The 12293-nt window shown below is 37.9% G+C and overlaps 1 protein-coding gene across 4 annotated transcripts in view; it reads left to right on the plus strand.

Moving 5' to 3' along the window:
- ADAMTSL3 (ADAMTS like 3) overlaps nt 1-12293 on the plus strand; it is a 406539-nt gene that overhangs the window by 118706 nt on the left and 275540 nt on the right. For all 4 annotated transcript variants that reach the window (XM_053593613.1, XM_053593612.1, XM_053593614.1 and 1 more), the window contains exon 4: nt 5147-5274. In XM_053593613.1, coding sequence (XP_053449588.1) covers nt 5147-5274 — 128 coding nt within the window. The remainder of the gene's footprint in view (nt 1-5146; nt 5275-12293) is intronic.

A 12293-nucleotide genomic window follows, 5' to 3' on the forward strand; every position in this document is an offset into this window, starting at 1 on the left:
CATTATGTTGAAGAATGACAGCAATCACACTTACCAAAACAGTCACTAAGTACATTCGCTGAGATGTTGTGTGATTTACTTTATATAATCTTGTTTGGGTAAAAATTATCATCTCTATTTTACAGATGAATTTTAGAAAGGTTTAGACATTTACCCATAGTGAAACAGCTTTCAACCATATGTGATAGCTGCCTCCATAGAAAATTCCAATAAAACGCCGTGGCTGAAAAAGCAAGGGAAGAAGAAAGGGAGGGAGGGAAGAAAGGAAGAAAGAAGGAAACTCGGGGTTCATCAAAAGAAACCCGGATCATAGGGGCCATCCATGCATGGTCTGTGTTCTTCTTAGATTTGGTGTCATATTCTGCACAGGACATTTTAATATTAAAAATGTGCAAACCTAGTTGTGTGCAGAGAACATAGCTGTGAAAGAGCTGGGAGAGAAGTCACTAGAGGTATTAGCTAGATCTCTGAGGCCTTTGAGCTGGAAAGGGCACCTCTGTGGAAGAGAACTTCCATTGCTCTAGACGACGAAGGGATGTTTCAGGGAAGCAGTTATTATTATTTTTTTTTTATGCAGTTTTTGGCCATGGCTGGGTTTGAACCCACCACCTCCGGCATATGGGGCCAGCACCCTACTCCGTTGAGCCACAGGCACCACCCAGCAGTGCTTTTTTTTTTAATTTGTCCCCCCCCGCCCCCAAACACAATCTTACTCTGTCACCTTGGGTAGAGTGCCATCGCATCACAGCTCACAGCAACCTCAAACTCCTGGGTTCAAGTGATCCTGGGTTCAAGTGATCATCTGGTCTCAGCCTCCTGAGTAGCTAGGACCATAGGTGCCTGCCACAACCCCTGACTAGTTTTTCTGTTTTTAGTGGGGATGGGGTCTTGCTCTTGGCTAGTCTTGAACTCCCGAACTCAAGCAACCTACCCACCTGGGATTACAGGTGTGAGCCAAAGCGCCTAGCCTGGGGAAGCAGTTCTGTTCCGCTAGAAGAAAGATGACACAAACATATGTTTTCAGAAAATATAAGCACCCAGTTGGTGCTTCATTCTGCTTCAGTGGAGTTGCTTCTAATGACTGTGTTGTCTTTGTGCTTCTAGCACCAAAGGCAAGAGAGGGGGAGGCAGAAATTTGTGATATTGTTGCTACTCCGTGGATGAAGACTAATACGTGAAAAAGGCAGAAAGCTGACTGATAGGAAACAGCACTGGCATTGCAAAGCAGAAAGCAGCCATCTTCCCAACCAAGGAGAGAAGAAAAACTTGATGACCCCAATTTATTTAAGGGCACTGGGTGGGAAAGAGAAGACCCCTCTGGAGGTGTCATTTTTCTCTCTGTTTCTTTAGGGGGAAATATATCTTACTGATCCAATCAGAGAAACCAAATGCTTACATTTATACCATGTCTATTTTCTTTATTTTAGAATCAAGACTTTTTTTTTGTAAGTAAAGGTGGAGAAGTTATGGAAAGAAACCTGATTCTAACTATAAAAGTGAACAGATGGGATAGTGGGAATAAAAACAAATTAAAACAGTATTGCAAAAACTCTCAACTTTCATTTTAAAATATATATGATGATGTTTTTCAACTTTTCACATTCAACCTATCAGTATATCAAGTGACAAAATGAAAAATCAATTTCAGCTGTGTATATTTTAAACATTTACCTAACTGATTTGGACTTACCCAACCGAAAGTTCCAGATGAATGTATTAAACTGCTTATTGTATTTTTCATGAAATAAACCCTTATATTTTATATTATGCAAGACAGGACACAGTTATGTTTGGTGACGTGTAGTGTAGAAAATGGAACTGAACAGTGGTCTAATTAGAACAGTAAATAGTATGGGTTTAATTAGCCCCTATTCCTGATGACAGGTTTGATCTGTTGCCAGATATTTATCCTTTCCTTTCATTGGACTGTTACTGAAATATTGCCTCTAGCAGGACTGCTTACTGTGCTATAAATAGGTAGTTTGGCAAGAAGCCATAAAACCCACTGGCTGGTGAGACCTGAGTGAAAAGTATTGGAAAACCTCCTTTTTGCTTCCAGTCATTATTTCTTCCTTTCACTTTAAAAAATCCATTCCACAGATCCCTCTTTTAATTTAATTTTTCTTTTCTTTCTTTCTTTTTTTTTTGGTTGGATGAGGTCACTTGCCTAGTGGCTTAAGGAAATCTGGGCAATATCTAGTTGAGTCGCTCTGTTGTTTGTTAGTGGGTCACAGGTTCTTTCATAAGCTTTGCTGTTCTCTGACTTAGAATCACCTATTAAATTCAGTCTGACTTGGACTCTTCTGAATGCCAGGTGGGTGTGGTTTTTGTTTGTTTGCATGCTTGTTTTTAATTAAAGTATTCTGTGTTTTATTAAGAAAAGACTCTACAAAATGCAGACAAACAAAAACAAAAATAAAAGACATTATAATCATCCCAATCCCTCTCACCTAAAGGTAACCCCTATAACATGTTAATTAACCTCTCACTTCTATGCCTGAACATAGTTTATCTGTGTTAAGAAAAAAAAAAAGCTTATATTGTTACCTAATAAGTAACTTTTACCCCCAAAAAATATTTTTTAAAAATAAATTTCACAAGCCTGGTAAGTTCAGGTAGCAGTAAGAATGACACTTGACAATTTATCATGTTTGCTTCAGACCTTTGGAGTGGGGTGGGAGGCTCGGTTCAGTTGACATTTGTTTTGTTTCTGTCCCCAACAATATTCACTCCTGGTCCCATCCCCTCCATTTTTAGAAGCAATTTGGTGTGTTTCCTTCCAGAGCATATACTTGTGCTTTTACTGTTATTTTGCTGCATATATTCACATCCCTGTGTCTTTACCTCCAGAGGAAGACATGTGTAAAATGCTATGTGTACTTTTCTTTTAATATAATTAAACCCATTAGTCTTTTCCTTCACAATTTCTACCTTTGTTGCTATATCTAGGACAGCCTTTCTTATACCAACTCTATGTGACTATTTTTTTTAGTATTTTATTATAAATACTAAATTTCTAATATGTTGAATTAATTTTGGTACATTTTATGAATAAGTGATCTGTGATTTTAAAAAAAGTGTCACATTGATTTGTGGTCCTCATCTTTGGGTCTGTTTCTGCTATCCTCTTTTTTAAAATTTAATAGATCTTATTGCCTAATACTATGCCAATTCTCTATTCTTTTAATTGAGGAATGTTCTCTCTCCATTTACTTCTTTTATATATTTTTTTAGTTGTAGCTAAAAAAAGTAGCCCACATAACATGAACTCTACCCTCCCAACAAATTACTGAAGCACATGGTGCAGTATTGTTAAGTGTAAGCGCAAAGTAATGTTGTACAGTAGACCTCTAGAACTTTTCATTTTGCATGGCTAAATCTTCACACCTGTTGAACTTCACACCCCTCTCCCCAGTCCCTGGTAACCGCTATGCTACTCTCTGCTTCAGTGAGTTAGATGCTGTTAGCTACATGCAGTGAAAGCACACAGTGCTTGTCCTTCTGTGACCAGCTTGTTTCACATAGCACAATGTCCTCAACTTTCATCCGTGTTCTAGCATACGACAGGTTTTCCCTTTTTTATAGTTTCATAATATTTCATTCTATGTATATACTCCTATGTTCATTGCAGCATTATCCACAGTAGCCCAGATATGAAATCAACCTGAATATCCATCACTAAATGAATGGATGAAGGAAATGTTATATCACACGTTTTTATCCACTCATCCGCTGATGGACATGTGGGTAGGTTCACCTTTTAGCTATTGTGAACAGTGCTGCAATGAATGTGAGGGTATAAATGTCTCTTGAGATTCTGACTTCAATTCTTTTGGATAAATACCTGAAGTAGGATCGCTAGATCATAAGGTAATTCTACCTCCCTTTACTGTTTTGTTTTTTCTTTTATAGACATTTGTCCCAATAGATGAACATTAAAGTCATTTGTTATCCTCCAAAAAATTTCCCTTTGGAGATTTTGATTGGAGTTGCTATAAATTTAGAGATAAATCTGGAGAGAATTAGCATTTTACAATATTGATTCAGGACTAAGTTGTTTCTCCATTTATTCATGTCTCCTATAGGCCCCTTACAAACATTTTGTAACTTTATTTAGTAATAAGCTTCAATTCTTTTCACATCTACATCTGTATACCTTCACTTATCATTCCACCTGTTCTTTAGAGCACCTCGATTTAAGTCAATGACAGCTATACCACGAGACAAATTAAAACACACTGAACTCCTAAGTGACATTTCCCTATTTTTTGGATTCTAAAAGCTTTAAAACTCAGCCACACTTGTCCATGTAATTTTGCTTTCTTGGAAGGAAGGTCTTAGGGGATTCCACAATCCTCATCCAAGAAGGTTTCTTGGGGGTTATCTGACAGATAGGCAAGCCAGAATTTCAGTGATTAGAACGTTTTAGGCTCAAGCTGGGACCCTGCTCTGTAAGTTAGAAAACAGTACTAATAATAGTAGTAGTAATAATAATAAATTGTTTAGTCAATTTATTTAAATTTAGGAATGATAAAATTTCAGATATAAAACTGAGATTAGAAGCTATGTGGGAAAACAAAAACCAAAACACCTTCTTTGTTTTTTTGAGGTAGAGTCTCACTCAGTTGCCCAGACTAGAGTGTCATGACATCACACAAGCAAACTCAAGCAAACTCAAGCTTCTGGGCTCATAGCAAACTCAAGCAAACTCAAGCTTCTGGGCTCTAGCCATCCTCCTGCCTCAGCCTCCCGAGTAGCTGGGACTACAGGCTCCCACCACAACACCCTTCTATATATTTTTCTATTTTTAGAAGAGAGGGGGTCTTACACTTTCTCAGGCTGGTCTCCAACTCCTGAGCTCAAGCAATCACGTGCCTTGGCTTCCCAGAGTAATAGGAATACAGGTGTGAGGGACTGAACAAAAAATCCTAAGATAGAAAGGCATGCATGTGCCAAGAAGTTCCCAAATAAACCTGTCGTATGTGTGTGTGTGTGTTTAAATACAGCTATTCTAAAGCAAAGCATTTCTAGGCAGCTTTGGTTTCTGTGAAGAGTTTAGAATAACTGGGAAGCCTTGGGATATTTCTACCACATTTGTCTTTAATTTATTGCTTTTTTTTTTTTTTCTTTTTTTCCCCATATCTAGACCTCAAGACACGCTCATTCAGAAGAAGAAAAAGATGGCAACTGGGATGCCTGGGGAGCCTGGAGCGACTGCTCTCGGACGTGTGGGGGCGGCGCGTCCTACTCCCTGCGCAGATGCCTGACTGGGAGGTTAGTGGGCTTCAGCCCCTGCGGGATGGGTGCGGGGGAGGCCTCGTGGCTTTGGCTTTGGAACATACAGTGATTGGTAGGGTGTAATATTTGCCTTGGCTAATTATCAGTCAACCTTAAGTTCCTGTATTTGAATAGCAATGGTTCCCTTTTCAGGGGTGTGGTTTGGCCTAGTCCCATTCATGTGATGCTCTCAGGACCCGTGGGCACCAGACACTTGGGGCTTTGAGGAAGGGAAATCTGGCTGGTTAAGTCACTGACTCAAATGTGTCAAGACTTGGGGCAAAAGGTCACCTCTTTTGGGTTCTGCCCTTAGGGTACTGCAATTTTATTAACTTCTTGTTGACTTACTCAGAGCAACCCTTTGATAAAGAAGATAATGTGAGTTCTGTTTAGGCATCTTAGATATGTTTATACTAAATGCAACTTTGCTAAAATGTACAATCAGCCCTTTTTAAAAACCTGTAAGTTTGTAAGAAGCTGCATTTATCATTGCTTTGAGAAAATTTATGGTAATTCTTCATGGGACAGTTTAAATCCCAGCCAAGGATTTCATATCAGCCCTTGGGTAAGGCAAAAGAAAGCAGACTTCAAGATTGTGGCAGTCACATTCAGATTTGGAATGTTGTTAGGTGAAAGAGTTAGTTGACTTCTGTTGATTACCTCTGTGGGGATACAGAGCAGAAGTGTAGGGAGAACATACCGTGGCTCTAGTTGGATTTTGCTGAGGTCACTGCTTCATGATGTGTTAAACAGTCACCACGCATGTCCTCCAGTTTCCTCAAGACAGTGCAGGGCAGGGCAGGAAAGAGGTTGCACACATGGCCTTTGAGAAGGAAGACACTTTGGTGTGTGCCAGGAGGGCAGGGGGAGGCAACCGGATGTACTGCAGTGACACTGGCCAGGGCGAGTTCCATCACAGAGCATGGAACCTTCGGGAATGTGTTGCAGAACTGCAGAGACAAAGTAGTTTGCCTGCTTCCCTGTGTTTTCACCTGTAAGAGTGTCGTGCTGTATGTGAGAATGATGGGGGAATCATTTTGTATCGGGACACATTTATTCTGCTGAGGCCTACTCTAGGAGGCCCACCCTGTGGCAAGAGGAGGGGAGGGGCTGCATCTTCTGTCATAGGTAAGTTCTTTCCCACTGCTGGTCAGTCCATCCCAGAAATTGGCACGGAGAGGGTAGGACTTTGGTACCTCCAGCATCTGAGAATTAACCTCCTGTTCTGAGGAGCCTGAATAATTTTCAGTTAATGAATATATTTCATTTAGAACGGGAAAGGAGTGGGGTTTATTTGCGTTTCTCTTTGTTTTGTGTTTTAATAGTATGTACTTGGTTTGTTATAAAGAATTTAGAGAAACACAGGAAGGACCATGAATGACCACTTTCATCCTATTACCATACAACCAAAATGTTCACGTTATTTATTATTTCATGAATATTTAAAATTACTTTGATTTTACTTGAAACATCATTTTTATAGCATTTTCTGAGGTGATTTTTCATTTTATTTAGATATGAAATACATGCCAATTATAACATGAAAGAAAAAGGTTGAAGAGAATGTTTCTACACTTTTCCTAAAATGGCAAAATATTAACTCTAAGAAGACTGTTGAAGATTTAATAGGTATATTGCACTACCTAGATCATGTAAGCAGATTACATCATTTACCATGTAATCTGTCCCAGAATGGAAATCACTTTCTGTCCTTTCTTCCCCAGCTGGGCTCTGCTGCTGATTTAAAAGGTTGCGGGTAGGGAAGGGCAGGGGCTTGGCTTGCATCTTTTTATTTTTTATTAAATCACAGCTGTGTACATTAGTATGATCATGGGGCACCATACACTTGGTTCATAGACCGTTTGACACATTTTCATCACACTAGTTAACATAGCTTTTGTGGCATTTTCTTAGTTAATGGGATTACACCTGCGGTGCATCTTACAAGGGTATATGTGAATCCTAGTAAATGTGGAATGTAAAGGTCTTGGCTTGCATCTTGTCCACTCCTGATCAGAGAGGAGATTCGGGCAGGAGGAGAAGAGGAGGGGCTAGGAGGAGAGGAGAGGGACGGCAGGAGAGTGCTCCCTCGGCTTTGCTGCTTTGAGCTCTTTGGTGCTCTCTGTTTGACAGCTGTTTAAAGCTAGCTATGCAGAGTACTCTGATAGATTTTCTAAGATACTGCTTCTGCCCTCTCAAATCTCTTGGGATCTCTTATCTTCAGTTTCCTTGATGCTCACAGTGCTTTGTCTTGGTAACACTACTCCTTCCTCAGCTCTGGGACAGTAAGGCATACCCCCAACTTCTCCTTGTCTAAGTGTGCTTACCCTTCAATAGTCTCCTGGTAAGTTCCTAAGATAACTCCAGACAGTCTCTTTCTTTTATGTAAACTTTGCTAAACAAACCTTCAGAGTTCAGGGCTCCATTGCAACTCCTGCTCCGCTTACGGGCTCTGCACCTGGTCTCTGGGCCCTTATCTTTCCCAGGTGTAAATTGTACACCAACCAACTGCAGGTGACACATACTGAAATAACAGGTGTCCCTAAAGTTTCTTCCTCTTGATCTGCGGTTACCAGATTAAAGCCCTGCTCCCTTCTCCTTGCTAGGGCACAGTGAGAGGTGAGCTCACAGCACAGCTCCCAGTGATATCTTCACAAGCCCTTCCTGTAAATCTCTGGCTCTACACCTTTCTGATAGCCTTGACATATTTATTATTTCATTAATGTTAAAAATTATTTTGATTTTACTTGAAACATCATTTTAAATGATGGAAATGGAAAGCGTTACCACCAGCAAACTAAACTGATACAAATTCTGCCTGCATGGTTCCTGCAGTCTAGGACAAACAATAAGCAATCAAATTATATATAATTAAAAACTGTGTCAAAGAGATGGATAATGTGGTCAGGGAAGCCATGTGCTGGGGCTCGTTCACACTGAGAACCTGCTGTTGGGAGAAATCAGTTATGTGAAGGGGAGGGTTAAGGGATTAAAAAAATTTTCAGATAGTGGGAGCAGTGTATGTAAAGATCCCAGAGCAGGAAATGAAGAGGCTTGATGCCTGGAGAACAGTTGGGTGAGGGAGAGAGAGAGCAAGCGAGAGCACAATGGGCCAATGTTGAAGAAAAAGACAGATTTGTAGATCAGGGTAAAGAATATAATTTGCAGACTTTTGGATTTCTAACACCAGTAAAATTTCAAAACAGCATATTTGAAACTAACATGTGTTGTCAGCTTTTTAATTGGCCAGGTAAAGACACAAAGAAAAACACACAAATGAAATCCAATGAGGGTCTGCCATCATGGACTTAAAAAAAAGCAATTACAAGTACAATCCTTTCATTTTAATGTTAAAAAGTAATAGGTAATCTTAGATTAAAAGACCTACCTTTAAATGGAATTCATTTAGCTTTATCAAAATCCACCATTTTGCCCTTATTTAATCTCACTTCACTTTGGACTAATAAAAACTTTATTACAGATATTGCTAGTCCAATGATGGGCAATTTGGAGCCATAAACTGAGAAGTAAAATGCAATCATGAACCCAGAATTTGAGGATCCAAATCTCTGAAAGGAGAGATATGTGGAAAACTATTTTTTCATCTAGTCATTCACTGATTCTGACAGTGTAAGGCAGAGAAAATAGTAAGAAGTAGAAGGTAGCTGCTAAAATGCTTAGAGTCTGAGCAGATTTATCAGCTCTCTCATGATACCAGAGACATAAAAATTGGGGTTCAAAATGCTAGCAAATACTTCAAGTGATTAGTTGGGATAACTGGAGGACTATACCCTATAAGGAAAAAACAAGTTCTACATAGACCAGTTAGTACTAAGACTGAAACCCAGTCTTGAATTAACTCAACCTTAATTTAACTGATAAACTTTGCTGCTATTTCAACTGCCATCCATATGCTTAAAATAGAAAAAACACTCTGGTGGAAGATGACATCAACCAGAACATCTATGAATTTTGATAGGTCATGGCCATGATTCAGTAACATATTACCAGCCTAACTTTGATACAGAATCAGGGGGAAAAAGACAATAGAAACTGCTACTAATTGTTTTTTAAAAAAGAAAACAATAACACAAAACAAAACCTTGTAATAAATATTTTAGAAAACAGAAAATCCAGCAAAATGCAGGGTTCCACTAGAATCAAATGAAAATTTTGGAACAGAAATACACCTGTGGTGCATCTTACAAGGATATATGTGAATCCTAGTAAATGTGGAATGTAAAGGTCTTAGCAAAATAACTAAGAAAATGCTACAAAAGCTATGTTAACTAATGTGATGAAAATGTGTCAAACGATCTATGAACCAAGTGTATTGTGCCCCACGATCATACTAATGTACACAGCTATGGTTTAATAAAAATAAAAAATAAATAAATAAATAAATAAAATAAAGACAGTGGATCTCTGAAAAAAATAAAATAAAATTATGAACTAAATACACAAACTTTATAGCAGATTACAAACCGTATAAGAGTATATTCAATTGTAGAATATATCCAGGCTAAATAATAGAGAGAAAAAAACACCTAAAATAGAATAAGGGAAAAATGGAATAAGGTAAAAAGGTCTAAAACATATTTAATTAAAGTTCTAAAAAGAAAAGAAAATAGAAGTACTATTTGACAAAAATAGTAACCATGAATTTTCCAAAATTTATTGCAGCTATCAAGCCACCAATTTAAGAAACTTTTTAACCCCCAAACTGAACAAATATGCATAAACCTACCAGAGTAAAATCTTATAAGAAAAGACACATTATCTTCAAAGGAGAAAAATAAAGTTAACTACCAACTTCTCATTAGAAAATAATGCAATGACAGTTTAACATCTTGAAAAAAAAAATAATAATTCTTACCTAGAATTCTCTCCCTAGAAAAAATACTCTTCAAAAGTGAAAGTGAAATAAATATATTTTCAGCTGAACAAAAGCTGAGAGAGTTCTTTCCTCTTTGGCTTATGCTAAATGAAGTGCTAAAGGGAGTTCTTCAAGTACAAGAAAAATGGTCCCATAAGGGAAATGGAAGTGCAGGAAAAAATAAAGAGCAATGGAGAGTATAAATATAAATAAATATTAACTATTTAAAGCAATAATAGTAATGTTTTATAGAATTTGGTCAGGTGCAGTGGCTCATGCCTGTAATCTTAGCACTTAGTGAGGTCAAGATTAGAAGATGGATTAAGGCCATGAGTTAGAGACCAGTCTAGGCAAGTTGTCTAGTGGGACAACGTCTCTACAATAAATAAAAGCAAAATTAGCTAGGCATGGGTGGTGTGCCCCTGTAGTCCAAGCTTGAGTCCAGGAGTTGGAGGCTGCAGTAAGCTATGATCACATCACTGAACTCTAGATGAGGTGACAGAGTGAGGCTCTGTCTCAAAAAAAAAAAAAAAGAATTATGTAGAATTTAAATACAGGGAAACCATAATATAAAATCTAAGGAGGGAACAAATGAATTTAAAAGGTTCTAATGTCCTTGAATTGCCCAGAAAATTATAAAGGTGGATACTATACATTAAACTTTTCAAAATCTTGGATGCAAATTTAAATTTTATAGTTATCATTAAAAATAAAAGAAGGTATAACTAATCTGCTATCAAGAGAGTAAATGAAATGATGCTTAAATACTTGATTGATTCAGAAATGTTCAAGAAAGAAGAAAAAAGAAACATAGAACAAATGTAACAAATAATAAACAAATGGTAAGATGGTAGACTTGAACCCTTTGTGTATATATATATATATATATATATATATAGAAAATGCTTCCATATATCAGTTTTTGTATTAAATATAAATGTACTAAGCACTCTAGTTAAAAGACAAGGATTGTTAAACTGTAAGACAAAAATTATATGCTGTTTACTAGGGTCAGATCTCAAACATAAGAATAGTGAATGACTGAAAATAAAAGCATGGGAAAAACTACTATGTAAACACAAATTAAAATTGCTGTAGCTGTACTAATATCAGACCAAGTAGAATTTAAGGAAATAAGTGTTACCAGAAATAAAAAGAGATCATGAAAATGAATTGTATTAAACTAGGAAGATGCACTTAAATACATTCTTGCAGGGAAGTTTATGGCCCTGAATGTGCAAATTAGAAAAGAATTTGTTGGGCGGCGCCTGTGGCTCAGTCGGTAAGGCGCCGGCCCCATATACCGAGGGTGGCGGGTTCAAACCCGGCCCCGGCCAAACTGAAACCAAAAAATAGCCGGGCGTTGTGGCGGGCACCTGTAGTCCCAGCTACTCGGGAGGCTGAGGCAAGAGAATCGCTTAAGCCAAGGAGTTGGAGGTTGCTGTGAGCTGTGTGATGCCATAGCACTCTACCGAGGGCCATAAAGTGAGACTCTGTCTCTACAAAAAAAAAAAAAAAAAGAAAAGAAAAGAATTTGTTGAAAAAAATCAAAAGTCTAAGCTTAACATTTAAGAAGTTAAAAAAGAACAAATTTTAAAAGTATCTTTGTGTATGTATGTATATACATGTGTATGTGTATATGGATATACACATGTGAGAGCATGTATGTGTATCCAAGTTCCTATACTTCAAATATCAGGGCTCTGGATTAGAGTTTGATCAAGTTCTTTGTTTATTCAATTCTGGCTCTTTGTGGGAAAAATACCCTTTTTCTGTCTAGGTAAGAATCACTGCTTTAGATCCATGGAAGCTTTGTGTCATTGTGGAGACTAAATAGGAAGCCACAGTTGAAGGCATCTGTGTATCTGTGGGATGGAACACTGCCTTTGTGCCAATGATTTTTTAAAATGATGTTTATGGCTTTCCTAGTCTCTGGAGTGCCTACATTTTACCTAATGCCTCAGAATATCTCATCCCATGTAGGCACTGAGGATTTTACCAGGATTCCAACAATTCATTGGGACATTATTTGATTTTACATTTTTTACATTTGTACATTAGCCATTCCCATGCCATTGGTTATCAGTAATTGGCTATATTGTCACTTTAATTCAGTAGGAATTGGTGGGTTCTCCTGTGG

The sequence above is a fragment of the Nycticebus coucang genome, chromosome 6 (assembly GCF_027406575.1).
Source record: "Nycticebus coucang isolate mNycCou1 chromosome 6, mNycCou1.pri, whole genome shotgun sequence".
NCBI lineage: Eukaryota > Metazoa > Chordata > Mammalia > Primates > Lorisidae > Nycticebus > Nycticebus coucang.